This window comes from Sorex fumeus, unplaced genomic scaffold, assembly GCF_029834395.1.
Source record: "Sorex fumeus unplaced genomic scaffold, SorFum_2.1 ptg000002l, whole genome shotgun sequence".
NCBI classification, from domain to species: Eukaryota; Metazoa; Chordata; class Mammalia; order Eulipotyphla; family Soricidae; genus Sorex; species Sorex fumeus.
This window is the reverse complement of record NW_026606059.1, coordinates 19,469,901-19,490,970: the sequence shown is the minus strand read 5'-3', so window position 1 is coordinate 19,490,970 and position 21,070 is coordinate 19,469,901. Positions and strand designations below refer to the sequence as shown.

The following is a 21,070-nucleotide window of genomic DNA, read 5'->3' as shown; positions in this document are numbered from 1 at the left end:
TCCTAGAAGCAGACCGTTGGGTCGGAGGCAACGGGGATATAAAAGGGTGTTGGTGGAGGGTAGTGGACACTGGCGAAGGGAATGGTGTTGAAACACCGGATCAATCACAAATCGCTTTGTACTTTCAAGGTGACTAAATTAAAAATGAAATTCATCCCTCTACCTGATACACTGCTATCATTTCACGGTTGGCAATAAACATTTCATCCTGTACTTCAAGAGTACTTCCAAAAGGATAAAGAATTTCATATTATAATAAAATTTTATAGTACATAAAAAAAAGAATATGCACCAGGGGGTTCAGGGAGATCTGGGTTTGGATGACAGATCTGGGGTTTTCTAACCCCTAGGACAGAAGCACAGAGACAGTTCCCAGAGTTCTCAGAGACAGTTCAATGTGTGAGCCTCCATTTCCTCATTTTATTAGGAAAATAGTGGGAAAGCAGTACATGCAGATCTGCAGTGAGAAGGAAGAAAAGTGTAATAACGATACAGCTAATTTTATACATTTTTTAATAAATGAAAATTCCTTTCCACTTTGAATAGTAGAAAAACAATTTTGGGTAAGTAAAGGTACACGAAAATTGGCATACAGGCTGTTTCACTTGGGGTGCCCCAAAGCGGGGGCTGGTGAGAGCCCTCCCTGCCCGAAGAGACCCAATCCCGGCAGCCGAAAACCTCCAGAACTTAACCGCCACCACACTCACGGCCACTCTCCACATGCTCAGGCTGAGCCTCACCCACGAGTGAATCTATTCCTGGACACTTCATAGCACACACCCTACCCATACTCCAAGAGTAGTGCACCACATTTGATGGGGTTCTAAGTAGGAGGCAACTAATCTTAGAGGGAAATATTTTTTTTACAAATATATATATATATATGCACACACACACACACACACACATATATATATATATATATATATATATATATATATATGCACACAAGGCTCAACTTCTAACAACATGTTAGTGATCTCTTATGGAAGGGCTTAATGGGTGGAATACAAAAATCTTCACACTCTTTCCTGTAAGGAAACATTTTTTGTAGTATCTTCAGCGGTTTTTCATAACAAACAATACAAAATATATTATTTCCATTCTGCTTTGGGGCTGGAGCAATAGCACAGCGGGTAGGGCGTTCGCCTTACAAGCGGCCAACATGGCCGACCCGAGTTCGATTCCTCCGCCCCTCTCGGAGAGCCCGGCAAGCTACCGAGAGTATTCGATATGCCAGACACAGTAACAACAAAGTCTCCAATGGAGACGTTACTGGGCCCGCTCGAGCAAATCGATGATCAACGGGAGGGCCTGCTTTGGGGCAGGGATTGGGGTTCAGGATGGAAACACCCGAAATACGGTGGTGGGAAGGTGTCATGGTGGTGGGATCGGTGTTTGAATATTAAATGTGATCAAATATTGTGAACTACTTTATAGAAATAATTATAAAAAGAGAAAATTGGCATATATTTATGCCCATGACATATTTATAAAAACATCTGACATACTCATGTCAATCTTCATGTCTATTGCAACCTGGTTTGATGAAAACAAGATCTCAACACTTTCTGGTCCCCTGCCCTCACTCTCCCCTGGGCAGGAGGCGGGAGGCACTGGTCCCCACCCAGGCTGAAAGAAGAGGCGCACCCACCTTTCTCTTCCTGGGGATGGGCTCATCGAAGAGCAGGTTGCTGGCGTCGGCGTCGTCGATGCCGTCGTCGGGCGGTGCGGGGCTGCGGAACGGCTTGAAGCTGTCGGCCGACAGCGGTGGCGACGGCGTGGACGGGTTGGACTGGTCACTGGGCGCGCTCCAGCTCCAGTAGCCGCTGCTGCTGGTGCTAGACGGGACGCCGCCGCCCTCCTTCCACGACCCGCTCAGGCCCTCTGTGCAGTCACACAAACACGGTGTCAGCGAGGGGTAGCGGGGAGCCCCCGACCCCAACCCAACCCCCCACTTGCACCCGTGGCCCGGCCACTAACGTGCCCCAGCTGCCTGTGCAATTTTTTTTTCTTTTTTGGGTCACACTCGGTGATGCTCAGGGGTGACTCCTGGCTCTGCACTCAGGAATCACTCCTGGTGGTGCTCGGAGGACCGTGTGGGATCCCCCAGCGGGCCGTGTGCAGGATAAACACCCTCTCTATTGTGCTGTCTCTCTGGCCCACCTGTGCAATTTTTAAAACTATTTATACCTCAAAAAAAAAAAGAGCTTGTTTGGAGGTTCTAGCAGGGGAGCGCAGCTACTCGTATACCCTCGACTGAAGACCGGTCCGTCTATAAAGGGTGTTGGGAAGATCCTCCCAGGATGGGAGAAGCATGCTGAAAGTAGACCATAGACCAAACCTGATTGCCACCCATTACCTCTTTTGCAAACCATAAAGGTAAAGGTAAAGGTAAAGACCCTCCCGTTGATCGTCGATTTGCTCGAGCGGGCCTAGTAACGTCTCCATTGGAGACTTTGTTGTTACTGTGTCTGGCATATCGAATACTCTCGGTAGCTTTCCGGGCTCTCCGAGAGGGGCGGAGGAATCGAACTCGGGTCGGCCATGTTGGCCGCTTGTAAGGCGAACGCCCTACCCGCTGTGCTATCGCTCCAGCCTTGCAAACCATAACACCCAATAAGAGAGAGAGAACAAAAGGGAATGCTCTGCCACAGATGCAGGGTGGGATGGGGGGGATGTGGGGAGTGAGAGGGATACTGGGATCCGTGGTGGTGGGAAATGGGCACTGGTGGAGGGATGGGTGTTTGATCATCGTACAATTGAAACCCAAGCACAAAAATCTGTAAATCTACAACTGTACCTCATGGTGTTTCACTAACAAAAATTAAAAAAAAATGTAAATGATGGAGAATGGGCACTGGTGGAGGGATGGGTATTCGATCATTGTACAATTGAAACCCAAGCACAAAAATTTGTAAATCTACAACTGTACCTCATGGTGTTTCACTAACAAAAATTTTTAAAAAATGTAAATGATGGAGAATGGGCACTGGTGGAGGGATGGGTACTGGATCATTGTATAACTGAAACCCAAGCACAAAAATTTGTAAGTCTACAACTGTACCTTATGGTGTCTCACTAATAAAAATAATAAAAAAGGAGTCGCATTATAGTTTATCAACATATGAGCATTTTAACCAAAGGATGACAGGTCCTTCAAACAGTTTTGGGGTCCCCGCCCCCCATTCTGCAACTCAAGCTCCTTAGGAAGATCTTGGGGATTAGAAATGATGCTCTGATTAAGGGGTGCTCTCCACCAATGGCAGTATTTCTTTTCTTTTCTTTTCTTTTTATTGAATCACCATGAGATAGTTACAAAGTTTTCGGGATTGAGTTTCCATCATACAATGATCGAAAACCCATCCCTCCACCAGTGCACGTTCTCCACCATCAACGTCCCCAGTATCCCTCCCGCCACCACCACCCTACCCTACTCTCTGCCTCTGTGGCAGGCACCTTCCTTCTTCCTTCTTACTCTCTCTCTACTTTGGGGCATTATGGTTTGCAATACAGATACTGAGAGGCCATCCTGTTTGGTCCTTACTCCACTTTCAGTGCACATCTCCCATCCCGAGCCAGCCCTCCAATCAGCATTGACTTAGTGGTCCCTTCTCTATCCCTTCTTCCTCAGCTCATGAGGTAGGCTGCCAACCATGAAGCAGTTCTCCTGGGACGGCACTATTTCTAAGAGGGAAATAATTGCCAGCATTCTTCCAAGCTGGTCATAGGCCACCCTACCCCCACGAGCATTTTCACCTTGGACTCCCTCTTTCCTTATTTCAACTTTTCTTTCCCCCTCTCTCCTTCCCTCCCTCCTGCCCACCTTCACCCCTCCCTCCCTCCCTTCCTTACTTCTCCTTGCTTCTGGGGTCACACCCAGCAATGCTCAGGGGTTACTCCTGGCTCATGCACTCAGGAATTACTTCCACCGGTGCTTGGGGGACCATATGGGATGCTGGCAACCGAACCTGGGTTGGCCACATGCAAGGCAAATGCTCTACCCACTGTGCAATAGTTCCAGCCCTGCAACTTTTCTTTTTAAAAAAATAAAAAAGGTTTGGTTTGTTTTGGGGCTTACTCCTGGCTCTGGGCTCGGGAATCACTCCTGACAGGGCTTGGAGAAACCATATGTGGTACTGGGATCAGCCACCGCAAGGCTAGAACCTTATTTACCTTCCGAACTATTTCTCCAGTCCACATTTTAACTTTTAAAAAGTCATTTCTCACAGGACTGTGGTTTTTGGCACACATTTATAGACAACTTTAGGCTAGGATTTAAAAGCCTTTAAAATAAATAATAATTTCTGGATAGGTTCCTAAAGCCATTTTCCATACTGCAAATAATAGTATTTTATTATTTTAGCAAATAATAGTGCTTAACATTTGGTGAGTGTTTTATATCCTCATAAAACTCACTCAGACAAACTTATGAACCCGCAAAACAACTGCCTCTCCGAAGGACTGCCATGCCCCCTTGATAGATAAGAACCCTTAAGTATGGGCAAGTTTAGTGACCAGCTACCTGATCAGTCCACACTCCAGGGCCCCCGGGCACAAACCCTGGTCTGGTCTACCAGTTGGCCTTCAGTTTCGGGCCAGTTATTGTGAACCTCTTTTTTTGTTTCCCACAAAGATGAGATCAGAGAAGAGTTCATTGGAAATAATTAGTGATAAGGTAGTGCTGCATTTTACCTTTCCATCTATGGGCAAAAACACGATGAAGCGTTTGCTAATGTAGAGTGCGCCCGGTGAGAATGTCTTCAAGGGGTTCTTTTAACTCTCCCAAGATCTGCTTTACTATTCAAGATGCCCCATCATAATTAGCATTTTCACAATTTCTATTTTTTGGAGGGGGGATCATTTCTTCTCCATATTTATGTGCATATTGAATATGTTAAAACCGTATTTTAACTACGAGAGGAAAAAATCCCCAAATACCTCATTAAAAACATGTTGCTATCATTCATATAATTAGTAATGAAGTGAAGACAAACATTAGAACAGCATTACGGAAAATTTTCTTGACTACCTTCAGCTAATTATAGACTTCTAGCATTTTCAACTGTGTCAAGTGAAAAGTTCAGTGAGAAGTGAAGTTCTGAGTTGAAAGAGCAGAACTAACTTACCCATCTCATTAGAGTGAGGCTCTAACAGAATCAAATGGTCACTTATGCAAGCTCACGCCTTGCTAGCATCAACAAAACCAAATTAGCATTTCACTCCCTGCAGTCTACAAAGAGACTGATGTACTCACCAGCCCCAAGTAGCCTATTAGAAATAAGAAAGCTTCATTAAATAGAGCAGAACTTCAAGAGGTGCCTACGAAAAGGCCTTAGGTAATGTTACCTGGTGTGACAAACTCACTTGGCAGACCCAGGAGTCTTATAAATATCCTGCAGCATGCACTTGTAAAATAAAATAAATTCACGGTGCTAGGTGTGTAATCATGTTAAATCCGAGGAACTGAATTTATTTCGAGAGCCAGCTATTATTATAGTGTGGGTGCATTACTTTGTGCCAAGGCCAAAAGTTAATTTTCTTATTTCTGAATGACATTTCTTGTTGATCACTAATCAGAAGGACAATGTGACAGAGGTAAAAATTTTCAGAAAAAGTTCCAAACCAATTCATAATATTCTTACAGAATATAATCTCCTTGTCTTAAATAAGGATTTGCCAAAAATGCAGACAGGCGCTGTTGGAGTCCCACATCCTGACAAAAAGATCCTTATCAGCAACGGTGAGCCATCATAACAACCTCCCTGAATCTCCTTAACACACAAAAAACTAAGGATAGAATCCTTATATCTCAGAACAAAGTGCATTCATTATCAAAAATCATTTAAAATTTTGCTTTTTGTCATGCACTGTCTGAAATACAGGACAATGGGCATTCTTAGGTGATTTTTAAAATCGTGATGACTACGTTAACGAAAGTTTGCCTCAAAAGAGCAAAAGGTTTGATTCTATCCCTTTAGTCCAAAGAACATTAAAAATATTCTCAGTAATGAAAAAGAATCTTAATGTAAAATAATGATTATATTGAAGCATACTTTGCTCAGTAAATTTCACAAATTTCTGCAATTCTTTTAACCGAAAATAGCTTTTGGGAGAGGTTTCAGTTGGGTTTTAACTGTATTTCCAAACTGAGAATGAGGATATCTATTTACCGAGAGTCCTTCAAATCGATAGGAATGGTCAGGCTCAAGTGTGGAGCATCATATCTGCTCGAAATAAAGTCTTGGCATCAGTTTGGTTGTGGGCAATCGTGGTGGAAGGCACTGCTCATTCATGGAACTGACAGATATCAGCATCTTGAGGATTTTTCTTACTTACACTTGGCTTTGAGTGCATTTTAGATTTCAGCACTTTAGCTGTAACACCTTATGCCTACAATCAAATTCTGTTACCCACAGCTTAATCTCAAAACAGATTAGGTTGACTATTTTTTTTTTTCTTTTTTGGATCACACCTGGCGATGCTCAGGAGTTCCTCCTGACTCTGCACTCAGGAGTTACTCCTGGCGGTGCTCAGGGGGACCATATAGGATGTTGGGGATTGAACCCAGGTCGGATGCATGCAAGGCAAACGCCCTCCCCGCTGTACTACTGCTCTGGCCCCTAGGTTGACTTTTGAGAGAAGATTTTTACCAGTCTGCTAAGTTTCAACCAACTTGAAACTTAGTGGTGTCCTTTCACTTTGTTTCAGAGAAGTGGACCTGACTTCCTACCACGGGTGTCAACCCACTGGGAACGATCTCACCAAAACCACCAGTGAGCTCTGTGACTGGAATTGAGTCCTTTTCATAACTCTTTCCCGCACATATGAGAAGCATCACCCCCCACCCCACCTTAGTCATATTCTATTCACTCTCCACTTCTACATTTCTCTCTTAGAAGGAGCTTGCATTGTCTCATAGTTTAAAACAGTACTTTCCAATTCTCCTCTCAGCCCAAATTTCTCTCCCGGGAATCACTCCAAATTTCCAACAGATACTGCCCCTTATATGATCCTATTTAGGGGCCAGAGTGATAGTACAGAGTGTAGAAAGTTTGCCTTGCACTCAGATTCAATCCCCAGCACTCCACTAGGGTCCTCTGTGCAGAGACAGGATGAGCCCTGAGCACTGTTGGATATGACCCCAAAACAACAAAAACAAATAAAAAGTTCTCATCTACTAGACATAGGATAGATATTACTGTTCATTAAACGAGCTTCAAATTGAACCTATCACTTTCTTCACCAAACTTATCTCTTACCTCAAACATTCAACAATATCTATTCTGCACTTGTTACCAGTCTTAATGAAATGGATCTTCTTGCTGGAATGTGTCAACTGCCTGGAAGTTAATCCTACTTCTTCTTTTCTTTTTACCTTTGGCTTTTTGGTTCACACGTGGTGATGCTCAGGGGCTAGTCCTAGCTCTGCAATCAGGAATTACTCTTGGCAGTGCCGAGGGGACCATAAGAGATGCTAGGGATTGAAACCAGGTTGGCCAAGCGCAAGGCAAACACCCTGCCCGCTGTAGTATTGTTTCAGGCTCCCCCCGGCCCCCACATTCTTTCTCTTCTATATCAGATCGAGCCACCACCCAGATTCTACCTCCTGATTCTACTTTTTCAAGTTTCTCAGTTAAGTTCTACTTAGACCACCAAGGATCAGGGCACCCAAATGCTTTTGTTTTGCTTCTACTTCATTTGTGCCTGCAAATCCAATTATGATTTTTGAGTGCCTCATCACCTTGGAAACCCTCCTGTAATCTGAGATTAATGTCTGAGTCCTGAGCTAGACATCAATGTCCTCTCATGACAAAACTCCCGGTGGTTTCTTCAAAGTCATCTCTTGTTGTTCTCCCGGTTTATCATATTGAATTGTATAAGTCAATGCTATGTTATGATGAAGATAGCAGAGCTCAACGTGTGTTGAGCTGAGTGTATGTATGTATTCGTGAGATCAGAACATCGTGGATGCTGATAGATGGGGGCCTTCATCTATTCCACATTTCCATTTGCTGACTGCTCATGGGGAAGGGTTAGCACTGTAGCACTGTCCTCCAGTTATTCATTGATTTACTCGAGCGGGCCCAGTAATGTCTCCATTGTGAGACTTGTTGTTACTGTGTTTGGCACATCGAATATATCACAGGTGGCTTGCCAGGCTTTGCTGTGCAGGTGAGATATTCTCGGTAGCTTGCCGGGCTCTCTGAGAGGGATGGAGGAATCGAACCCGGCTCGGCCGGGTTGGCTGCATGCAAGGCAAATGCCCTACCTTTTGTGCTATTGCCCCAGCCTGGGGAAGGGTTAACTGCTATTTTATTTGATGGGAATGTGATGCCCTGAAGAGAGTGCTCTGCCCTGGGCCACCCCCCCCCCCCAACACGCCAGGCTTACCATTCGGGCGTACTGGAGGGCTTCGAACTAAAGGACTGGTGGACAGACTGGTCAGTACCATTGCTGCGGTCACCTTATCCATGTCCAGTTCCTCAGAAGATTTCCTGTAAAACAGGGAGGGAGACTGTTAACAGTGCTCTCTGAGCTACGATGGGGCACATTCGGTAGCAGCTATTATGAGATGCATTTATTCCTTTGACCTAGCTACACAAAAACCAAAGTTTTGTTAATAGAACTGCAGCAATGAGGCAGCAGAGGTTAAGTGATTCAAAGTCACATGCATTGGGAGGAGAAGAATTCACTGATTGAACACTGGGCTAACAAGTGTTTATCGTGGGCAAAGTAATTAGCTCTGCCCTAGGCACAGATAATGTACAGTGAACAGCAGACTAGGCTGGTGGGGGAGAAACACAGCACACTGAAAAGACCAGGATGATTTCTGAGAGTGACAAGTGCTCTGCAGGGCATGAGGAGGTCTTTAGTTGTGAAGAGGAGAAACAGCTGTGTACAGGCAGGTTGCAGGAGTAACTGCAGGGTATCTGGAGAATGACCCTGTGGTGAGAAGGGGAGAGCAGTGCAGAGCTGCTCATGCACTGCCATGGCCATGGGACAGTCTTGACCTGAGTCAAATGAGAAGTTGCTGGAAGGCCTCAAGCAATCCCAATGGCACAACTTCATTCACATTTGAGAACGAATGGCACTGGGTCTGGAAAGATAGCTCAGTGAGCTGGAGTGTGTGCTTCACATGCGGAAGGTTCAGGTTCAATCCCTGGTACCACATGAACCCCTGAACACTGCCACGAATGAAGCCTGAGTACAGATCTGGGAGTAGCCCTGAGTACCAGTAGGTGTGGCACGGAATTAAAAAATATATTTCATATATATATATATATATATATATACATATGAAATGAATGCGGCTCAGTGGCAAAGCCCATTTGTTAGAGGGATGTGGCCTGAACATCAACTCGAGTCATTTCCTCAGGTGGCAGAGAGTGGAGGAGAAACGCATTAGGGATGTTTTAGTTCAAAGACTCTGCTCTGTTGGCCTCCATTAGAGGAAGGCGAGGTTGCAGCATTGCTGTATTGTTCCAATAAAGAATGACTGGACATCACTGAGACCAGGGGTCACTCTGCTTCATTAATTTTGGCCAGTTAACTGACTGAAGGCCCAGAAGCTAATGATCACTAAAGCTTTTTTTTTCAATAAGGGAAATTAATATGGAGAGGCAAAAATGCTATGACATATACCAACACCAGATACATTGGATTGCCATCTGAGAGATGAACATTTTCAAATTAGGGGACAGTGGAAGCAGCACTATCAAGAATTAATAAGCCATATTGACAAATGAATCGTCACTGAGCAATGGGGCTTTCACCCACAGGTGTGCTGAGCTATTTTTAAAAGCAATGGACTCTCTCTGCCCAAATATGCTGACTAAATTAGAAATCTTAACTACAGGAACATATATGTGTCAAGAAAGGCAAAACTAAAGTAAAACTTTAAAATGACTGTATTTATTGACTATAATAAATCAAGTTACATAGAAAGACTGCATTCATCTGAGGAATATAAAGTAACAAAATAGGAGACTAACACCCAAGAATAGCCGAGATAAGTACCAGGAGATTTGCTCCATGGCTTGGAGGCCAGCCACACATGCTAAGGGAAAAGGCAGCTCAGATAGAGAAGGGAGCACCAAATAAAGGGTGTTGGGAGGATCCTCCAAGGATGGGAGAAGCATGTTGAAAGTAGACTATAGACCGAACATGATTGCCACTCAATGCCTCTTTTGCAAACCACAATACCCGAAAGGAGAGAGAGATCAAAAGGGAATGCCCTGTCACAGAGGCAGGGTGGGATAAAGGGATGGGGGGAGGGAGAGACACTGGGATCCGTGGTGGTGGGAAATGGGCACTGGTGGAGGGATGGGTATTTGATCATTGTATAATTGAAACCCAAGCACAAAAAATTGTAAGCCTACAACTGTACCTCATGGTGTTTCACTAATAAAAATTAAAAAAAATAAACAAGTTAAAGGTAGACCATCACCTTTACTCTCCAACCTGTCACTCCTGGCCCTAACTGGGAAAATCTTTAATACAAGTTTCTGTCTAATCTTGCGTGTATTTTGTTTTTAATAAATTATATATTCTCAGTCCCCATGTGGACTATGATGTTACTAATAATGAATCTGTCTCTGTGGTTGCTTATATCTAGACAGTCACTGTTTTGAAAATAAGAAACCAAATGAAATCTTGTTAAATAAATATATTCTTCTGGAAAAAAATAAAAGCAATGGACCCTTAGAGATAGAAACTTCAAGTGATTCACTTCATACCATAGTGGGAGAAGAAATATCAAATATTTCCTTGGGATAGGGTGGGGGTTCTCAATTAATTTTACCCTAAATTACAACGATTATTACAATTGGACTCCTTAATATTCAGTATGAAGCTAATCATGCAACATTTATTCTTTCAAAGACACTCCAGAGGCTGGAGCAATAGCACAGCAGGTAGGTGGGTAGGGTGTTTGCCTTGCACGTGGCAGAGCCGGGTTCGATCCCTTGCATTCCATATGGTCTTCTGAGCACCGCCAGGAGTAATTCCTGAGTGCAGAGCCAGGAGTAACCCCTGTACATTGCTGGGTGTGATGCAAAAAGAAAAAAAAAAGTCAAGGACACTCCAAAGATGGGAATAATCTTGGAAATCTTTCGTACTTCTTCCCAATGCACCTTATGAGTTTTCTCCACAAAACGTTCGCTCAAAAGACAAACGACTTGTTTCCAAGCCTAGCAATGAAAAATACTCTAGGAAAGCAAGAGTACACAAGTGAACTCTTCAGAGAGTTTTGAGACAATTTTCCACACGAAGCGGGGGAATCAGCTGGCAGACCACTTAAGGACCTGACAGGGTCCACCCTCTATGCTGTGTGTGCGCACAGGAGACAAGGTGCTGCCCATTTTCTTTTATAGAAATGCAGGCACTCGTAGCATCACTGTGGGCAGAACGTACAGGGAGTTCTGAGGATTGCCTTGGCCCTGATCAATGCAGCCATGGCCACCCGGGGAAGGAATAATTGGGGGAAAGAAAGACTTCCTATGGAGATGGCTAAGTAGACCCCGAGGCTAAATCTGTCATGTGTCCGCGAGTCTGGCTGTCAGCATCTCTCTACACAGGTGGGGGGCACACCTGAGCCAGCTGTTCTGTCATCCCTGCCAAGCCCAAATTAGAGAAGTTTCGCACTCCTCTCTCCAACTGTCCATCCCTCCTTTTTGCTCTTAACAAAAGTGCTAAGAGCCCGGAGAAGAGCCTGGGAGATAGTTCAGTGGGTAGCGCACTTGCCTTGCAAGTGGCTGACCCAGAGACAGTCTCTGGCGTCAAATATGGTCCCCCGAATACTCCCAGGATGGGACCAAACACGATTGCCACTCAATGCCTCTTTTGCAGACCACAACACCCAAAAGGAGAGAGAAAACAAAAGGGAATGCCCTGCCACAGAGGCAGGGTGGGATGGAGGGATGGGGGGTTGGGAGGGATACTGGGATCCGTGGTGGTGGGAAATGGGCACTGGTGGAGGGATGGATATTTGATCATTGTATAACTGAAACTCAAGCACAAAAATTTGTTAGTCTACAACTGTACCTCATGGTGTTTCACTAATAAAAATTTAAAAAAATATATGGTCCCCCGAGTCATGCCTGGAGTGATCTCTGAGCATAGAGCCAGGAGTAAGCCCAGAGCACAGGCAGGTGTGACCCCAAATGCCCTTCCACTGTGCCCCACCCTACCCCCTGCCAGGAAAGAACTGAGGAAGAGGAGGGCAGAGGTCCTGGCACAGGGGAAGGGCGTGGTCTCTGCAGGGAGAGGGGCCCCCTGCCCAGGCCCCTGTGGTGCTTGCTAGCTCTCGCACCACTTTCCTCACGTGTTTTGTTTTTCATGGATTTTTGCTTTTTCTTCCTCTATCTGCTTTGACCCTTTCTTTTTTTTTTTCATGTCTAAGGTAAGTCTTTTGTTTTAGCGGTCTCTGATAATCAACTCAATGCCGATTTATGTGTTTTTAAAAAATATAAATGCCAATAGAGAAAGGACTGTAAAATCTGCATCTATTTTGCATTGCCGACATTCCTGCTGCCGTTCAAAATGACTATTGAGTGTCATGAAGCAGACGAAGAGTTTAGAGAGGAATAAACAGCATAAGCGAAGTATTTCTGTGTTTGGATTACCTTTATGTTTCCCATTAGCAGTGGGGGTCGGTAACAAGAACAAAAATGTCAGAAGAGTGTCTTGCTAATGACCTAGTTAGCTCGTTTCTCAGGGAATATTTGACTACGCTACATGAAACGTTACCAGATAATATGGCCTTGTGCAGAGTTGTGTTTTTATTTTTATCTTTGTTTAATTTCTTTTGGTACAGTACTATCTAATTACTGATTAATTGGTGCTACAAATTCAAATCCTTATAATTAAACATGAAGAGATGATATACCAAGTAGGATCTGTTACACATTGAGAAAACCACTAAAAGACCTTCTGGTAGATTTAAATTTTTTGGCAAACCCCCCCCCCCCCCCAAACAAAAAAAAACCCATTAGAAATGACAGTAAATATTCTTTCCTAATTTGCAACTGAATTTACATTTTCTGTTGAAAACCTTACCAATCAATCACATGTACAAAGTTGAGACCTTTTTCAATGAATCTTTTCTCCAAGACTCAGTTGAGTTATTAAAGAACCAATTGTTTAGGATTGTTTAGAATTGTTTTTTAAATAGAAATATTTATCGTTGCTCTCTAAGTCAAGCCCCCTCCCCTCCCGTCCTCTGGTTGACTTGATTTCGGTGGGTGAATATAATTTCAAGACAGAAGAATCACAGTTGTGGCAAGGATATGAGCACTGCTTCAGAGTGCTCAAGCAACCATAGAGACAGACTCATTATTAGTAACATCATAGTCCACATGGGGACTGACCCCTCAAAGAATTAATTCGAACCCCAAATATTAGACTAAGAGAAAACTATCTTTTAGCCAGTGACTATAGAACTCCCCTGTGAACTGCCAAGAAAGTGTTCAGAATTCTGGAAGAAGTGGTTAAGGAGATTTAAGAATTCGGGCTCTGGAGCGAGTCATACCCATGGCTGTGAAGCTATTCTGCCATCAACCTCTCTGTGACTTTGGGTAAATAACTGAACCTGATCTGGGAGTCTGTTTCTTCACCTGCAGAAGGAAGATGCAGATAGACCATTTAAGAGGATTTCTTATGAAACTCATATCATCCCCGACACAGAATGTCCCCACAGGCAGAGTTTCCAGGATGCTAACTCCTATTAACCTTCAAATTTCACAGGCACAAAGATGACGCCCCCCTGCAAGGCGGAAGTACTGGAATACTTCACTTTCTCTTTGCACTTGGCATCGGCAGCAGCAGTTGTTGATTTTCTTTTGGGTTCTGTTTTTCGCACAGAATAAACTCGTTATAACTTCATAGGAGCCACTCTGTTCAGAGGTGGCAACTGGCACGCCAAGGAACAACTGCTGGGCCCCTCATTGCAGCTGACGTTGGTGCTTTGGCCAAGATGCAGTTACGACACCACAGCTGCTGAGGACAGCCACGAACAAGCTTAGCGTATCGTTTGAATTTTATGCTGCAGGGTTTTTGCCTTCAACCCTCCCTTAGTTGACTAAACAAAACAAACAAACACTATCCTCCCGTTGTTCATCGATTTGCTCGAGTGGGCCCAGTAATGTCTCCATTTTGAGACTTGTTGTTACTGTGTTTGGCATATTGAATACGTCATGGGTAGCTTGCCGGGCTTTGCCGTGTGGGCTAGATACTCTCGGTAGCTTGCCAGGCTCTTCAAGAGGGGTGGAGGAATCGAACCCAGGCCTGCCAGGTCAGCTGCATGCAAGGCAAATGCCTTACCACTGTGCTATCGCTCCAGCCCCTTTAGTCGACTAGAAGACCTAAAGTACTATGCCCCCCCCCCCCCACACACAAAGCTTCTGGGTAGTGGAAAAAGTCGCAAAGGAAATATGGGAATAGTTCCCCCCTCAGGCTCTAGTCTGTTGGAGAACCAGGCCATCAAACATACCAGTAAACATAAACTTACAGATAAGACAAATACCAGGAAAGAGCACGGACTTTTTTTTGTTTGTTTGTTTTGCTTTTTGAGTCACAACTGGCGATGCACAGGGGTTACTCCTGGCTCATGCACTCAGGAATTACTACTGGGGGTGCTCAGGGAACCATATGGGAGGCTGGGAATTGAACCCGGGTTGGCCGCGTGTAAGGCAAATGCCCTACCCACTGTGCTATCACTCCAGGCCCCCGAGAGCATGAGTTTGATGAGGATTCTCTAGATTCCTCTTGTTAAGGGGATAACTTCTGGCCACGGGAGACAGGAAATGATCAGGGTGCTGCCTGGTGGAGGGGAGGGAAAAACTCTGGGCCAGGCAAGAGTGAAAGGGCCACTGGGTGAAAGAGAAGACTGTACACGGGGTGCAGCAACCTGGAGTGGAGAGGGCCTTTGGGAATTCTGAAACGGGTTTAAAACCTCATCTTCAAGGCCCTGGGAGGTGCTGCGTGAGTGGGACTGAGAGGTCAGGCCCAGCCGGGATGCTGCGCTCAGGCTTGCTTTGCAAAGTGCTCACTCTAGCTGCTATGTGGAAAATGAGTTTCCTGGGCTGGACAACGGGTCCTCTATCTGAGAGAGTGACTGCCTGGTCACTGTGGCAGCAGGTTGCAGAATGACGTCATCTGTGCCAGAAAGAGGCAATCAGGAAAGAGTGCAGGTGGGCTGACTGGTCTGGCCCTGAGTGCTCAGCTTCTGGCTGTGCTTATAGGGCAGAGCTTGTTTATGCCACGGGAAGCCTTTTTCCCTCTTTTGAACTATCTGGAGCCTGAATGCCATCTGCTGGAGGTACTGACGAACACGGACCACCCTGGCTAATCTACCAGTCAAGAGAAATATCTGACACCCCAGAGAGTCATAAAAGACATTTACCCACTGTTAAAATGAAAACAGATGAAAATAAAAATAAATAATACATCCTTTAGATTAGCACTAATCCAGTTTCTGAGCAACTGCTGGAATCGGCGGTCTAGACCAAGTCCAGTCACTTGACAAACTTGGGGTGATCCTAAAACAAAGAATCAAGTCCTCGAAGAACATCTACTGGAAAGGTCCGTTCCAGTTCCCAGTCTTGGAAATCTGGGAAATTTTTGATGAAGATCTCAGGCAGCTGGATCAGGTAATCACAAGATGTAATTCAGTCCCCAAACTTCCTTCTCTTTCTGTCACTGTCACTGTTCTCCCATTGTTCATCGATTTGCTCAATGCGGGCCCAGTTACGTTTCCATTGTGAGACTTGTTGTTACTGTGTTTGGCATATCGAATACGTCACGGGGAGCTTGCCAGGTTTTGCCGTGCTTTCAGTAGCTTGCTGGGCTCTCTGAGAGGGGCAGAGGAATTGAACTTGGGTCGGCTGGGTTGGCCGCATGCAAGGCAAGTGCCCTACCCGCTGTGCTATCGCTCCAGCCCTCCCTTCTCTTTCTAAATGAATCTGTTCTTTTCCTTTTCTTTTTTTTTTTTTTGGGTCACATCCGGCTTTGCACAGGGGTTACTCCTGGCTCATGCATTCAGAAATCACTCCTGGCGGTGCTCAGCGAACCATATGGAACGCTGGGAATCGAACCCAGGTTGGCCTTATGCAAGGCAAACACCCTACCCACTGTGCTATTGGTCCAGCCTCTCTAAAGGAATCTTGAGGCAAAAATGGTAAACAATAAGTCCTCCAAGTTGAAGCCTGCCTGTTGCCTCTGGACTTGGGGAAAGATGACGGAAGGTGCCTATTCCAGTGAAATGTTGACAGGCCTTGCCCGATAAAGGCAGGAAAAATAGAACCAGCACATCCTGCAGCGCCTGCCCTCTGGAACTCAGCACTTTGGTCGCCAGTTGTGGGGAAGGATGGTTTCGGAGAAATTGCGAATCTGTCTGGTAGAGTGCTGTACTTCTGTGGAGTCCAAGTTCATGATGCTAGGCAAACCTCAGCGCAGTGTCTGCTCCTTTTCTGTACCCAGCAGGAGTGGCAACTTCCTGTCTGGCACTAGCCCGGTGACTGCATGTGGAGGGGCATGGAAGCAGGGCATTGCTCAGAAGCTCATTACACTGTGCCTTCGGAGAAACCATTTGGTCCTATTCGCCCTTCTCCACTTTCTGCTTTGCTCTTCCAGGCTGCCCCTCCCCCAACAGCCCATTTCTCTCCCAGTCCTTGTTGCTCTGTCCACTGGACCCCACACTGTGTCTCACTCTCTCCACTGAGGTCCGTCTTTCCCCTTGGCATCACACTTCCTGGCGTCTCCACTGAAGCTGAGTGTCTGTGCTGACCTCTGACCTGCCTGCCCTAGGAGATGACCCTCATGCAGAACCCCAGCTCTGTGAGGCTCAGTGATAACGTTCCCCTGCTCCCTTCCCATCATGTGGCACTAGGTCATTATTTAATGTATGCAGACACATACATTGATGGTCACGACACACACTGTAGCCACAGCCATCCTCCTGATCGATGACTGTGTGTGTCTGCGTATTTCATGTCTTAGTATTTGGAGCCACTCCAGGCAGTGTTTGGGGACTGTCCTGGCTCAGTGGTCAGGAGTGACTCCCAATGGTGCTTAGGGAACCATATGCCGTGCCAGGGACTGAACTAGGGTCAGCACCAGTGGCCACATACAAGGCCCTAACCACTGTACTCACTCTCCAGCCCTCCAGCCATTACTCTAACCTTACCCAGAACTATGCTTCTAGGAGGTGTAATAAAAGCATCCACAATTTTTGTCCTCTTAATCCCGACTAATAAATTTAATAAATTATGACTGTCACTGTCACTGTCCTCCCGTTGTTAATCGATTTGCTCGAGCGGGCCCAGTAACGTCTCCACAGTAACAATAAATTATAAATTTGAAAATAAATTTGAAAATTAATAAATTTGAAAATTGAGGAGAATTAAACTTGATTGTCTTAAACTTCAAATGTGCTGAACTTCAGCAAGAAGATGCTATCAGAATGATTAATGTCTGGCAACTCCCTTTTGCCAGCCTTTTCAAGATTTGAGGCCAAACTTGGAAACGTGTAAAACCTCATATACCTCACTTATAAAACAGGAAATGTCACAATGACCTCATAACATCTTTGAAGAAAAAAATAAAATCATACACAAAAAGATCTGGCATATAGGAAACACTTAATACTTTAATAATTATTATTTTTATCATACTATACCAAAACTCTTAGGCTAGTGAACTATTCTTGGGTCAAAAATCTGAACTGGGGGCTGGAGCGATAGCACAGTGGGTAGGGTGTCTGCCTTGCACGTGGCCGACCCAGGTTTGATTCCGAGTATCCCATATGGTCCTCTGAGCACCACCGGGAGTAATTCCTGAGTGTGTGAGCCAGGAGTAACCCTGTACATCTCCGGATGTGAGCCAAAAAGGAAAAAAAAAAAAAGAATCTGAACTGTGTCCAGGGATGTAGCTCAGTGCATCTTCTGAATGAGGATGCTTTGCAGGGATGAGGCCCAGGGTCCTATCTCCTGTACCACAGACACATCCATGCATATGCGTGCGCATACACACACACACACACACACACACACACACACGCAATTACAATTATATCCATTGAAGTATTTACAGGAGAATAATATGAGAGCTAGGATTTACTTTGATGTAAGTCTCTCTCACCCCTACCTGCAAGTGTCTGTGGTTTATTAAAATAAATGAACTGGGAAAATACTGGTAATCGTGAAAACCAAGTTCTAAGGGATTCATTAGTCAGTATTTTTCAACCCTGCTTCCTGCCTGTGGCCCCTTGCTCTACTGTCTGACTCCTTGTCTAGGACTGTGCCTCCCCCCGCCCCATTTACATGATTCCTCTCCCCCTCCCCCCCGCCCCGCATCCATCCTCCTTTCAATACCCGAGGGACCTAACGGGGTACATGGAACCATATGGCTCTGCCTAAGACACGCTGTACTAGTTCATTCTCTGCCTTTGTGCATGTCTGAAACGTTCCTAGTCCAAATTTCAAATAGGAATGTAAACTTTGGTTTCACCCATAACCAGTTCATGTTGAACCCTGATGTCACCTGGCCCTTCCCTGCCGGCTCCCACTGGCTCCCCAGCCCACTGGGCCTGCATCCTTGCCTCGTGGCCGTGTTCCAAGATACCCTGTGAGTGTTTCCTTTTGTTCCTGGGCTACTGGCTTCTTCCCGACCCTCCAGGCTCACTGTTTGCCTCATGCACCAGCATCCTGAATGCTTGGCTTGTGCAGCCGTTTCTTCCCTGCTGCAGAAGAACCGAAGCTTGTCTGCATCTGCGTTGGCTTCTCTTGACGCCACTCTGGGGCAGCCACAGGCTGAGGGAAAAGCTAAGACTTCTGAGGGACTCCTGTCCTCCCCTAGGTCCCCTCACACGTGCTGCCTCTGCCGTGGGCTGAGCACACTCCCTCCCCCCCCCCCCATATACATGGTGCATAACAATCACTATGTCAAACTATTTATATGTAAAGTTATAGAACATAAATATACCATTATTTAACAATTACTATGGCATTATTACATGTATCCATCTCTACCCCCTCACTCTGGGTAGAATCAGGGCTAGGACTGGGGCTAAGGGTTATGGTTAGAGTTAAGGATTAGGGTTCAGGGTCGTGTTAAGTTCAAGGGCTATGATTAGGTTTAGCATTAAGAGTTAGGGTTAGGTTTTTTTTTTAATTTTATTGAATCACTGTGAGAACAGTTACAAAGCTTTCAGGTTTAAGTCTCGGTCATACAATGATCAAACACCCATCCCTTCACCAGTGCACATGTTACACCACCAAGAACCCCAGTACACCTCCCCATCCCTCCTCTCCCCCTGGCCTGTATGGCAGATGATTTTCGCTTTAATCCCTCTTTACTTTGATTGCATTCAATTTTTTGACAGAAGACCACTATTATTATTATTTGGAATTTTCCCGGAACAATCAGACCTGCCAAAAAGGCATCATTAGATAATTTGTTTTCTATTGCTGATATTTCTATTCTCCACATGGCAGAGTCTGGCAAACTCCCTGTGGCGTACCCAATATGCCAAATACCAGTAACAATGATGGGTCTCATTCTCCTAACCCTGAAAGAGCCTTGAATATGGCACTTTTTAAAAAAATTTCAGGGCTAGGATGAAGGAGACGTTACTGGGGCCTGCTCGAGGCAATCGACGAATAACAGGATGGTTGTGTTGTGTGATAATGAAGAGCATTTGATGTCACATGGCCGCAACAGCACCCACGTGCTTTTGGATTTCTGGTATTTTAGTAATTAAGTCCAGAGGGATTTCTGCCAGAAGCTGCTGGGTTCCGAGATTGGTTTGTGTGCCTCTGGGCTTGTGGCTGTTCAGGAGCGGAGGAGCCGTTTGTGGGCGGCAACTCAGGGCTCTCATCCAGGTGGGAGGAAGGGTAGGGTTAGGTTTAAGGGTTAGGGCTAGGCTAGGGTTTTGTGTTACGATCAGGGTTGGGTTCCATCTCTCTCCAAGATGCAGCTCTTGAAAATTCAGCAGCACTTACCAATGACATTAGAGAAAAAACTGAGCCCTTCATGTATGACTTCCTCACACTTGCCATTTACCCTCGTTTCTCTAGTCACACAGGTGGAGGTGACTGTATGACTCTGCCTTGCCAATGTGAGGTCACTGCCTCCACTGGAGCTATTTCAGCCACTTCCTGAGCATGGCCAAGAACGGGAACCACAGATTATGAGCAGGTTATGGAACTTTCAGAGAGAGAGAAGGATTCTGGGAGATGTCTGAGGTGGAAGTAGGGCGAAAACAGGGCTGAGGAGTGGGCGGGAGAGGCTGAGAAGAGTTGCAGGTCACCAGACTCTGATGTTGCTGGTGTCATCTGCAGGATTAGTGATATCAAAGCTCTGGCTAAAAGGCCCGAGGAGCTGTTAAGGTGGATAATAGCCAGGATATCAGGAGGGTGAGTCAGAGACAGAGGTGGATGCTTTCTCAAACAGTAAACAGTTTTCACATAGTGGAAAGGCATTGGCTTGCCCAGAGTGACAGGGACAGGGCAAAATACGTTTTGGGGCTGTTCCTACAGCCTTCAGGATAAGGACACAACTTCCCTGCAGGAGACTCCTGTGACATCCCTCCTGTGAGGAGGCAGGTGCTCTGCCTGTGCTCCCCTGGACAGTTCCCCTAAGACACGCACCCTCTTCTCTAGAACACTGCTCTCTGTTTGGATGGCCTTCCCCTTTCCACCTTCCTCGCCTGTCCACAATCAGCACATCCACTGCTGAGAAACCTGTGGGTTGCTCTCAAACAATGTCATGTGCCCCCACCGCAATGCCGTCTGTCTCGATGGGTGACCTGGGCTCGTTCCTTCTCCCCGTGCATCCCTCCATTCCCAACATCAGCACCAAATCTTGCTTTGGGGCTGTCCTTAATAAAGGGACACAGTGGCTTTAAGTAATGATGGATGATGGTCATGGAGGGAAAGACAAGACATAAAATATCTTTCAAAGAATATTTTGATGTCAAGGTTCATAATTGTGCTACTGGATGACCCAGGGCCCCCCCTGTGTTAAGCCTGTGAAAGCATCTCTGGAAGATTTCTACAGTTGTTTTCGGCGC

At 45.6% G+C, this 21,070-nt stretch overlaps 1 protein-coding gene across 1 annotated transcript in view; it reads right to left on the bottom strand.

Annotated features, from left to right (window-relative positions):
- Nucleotides 1-21,070, bottom strand: part of ZNF704 (zinc finger protein 704) — a 232,864-nt gene that overhangs the window by 35,439 nt on the left and 176,355 nt on the right. The window contains exons 3-4 of the mRNA XM_056110931.1: nucleotides 8,395-8,498; nucleotides 1,655-1,887 (exon numbers count right to left, since the gene is read on the bottom strand). Coding sequence (XP_055966906.1) covers nucleotides 1,655-1,887; nucleotides 8,395-8,498 — 337 coding nt within the window. The remainder of the gene's footprint in view (nucleotides 1-1,654; nucleotides 1,888-8,394; nucleotides 8,499-21,070) is intronic.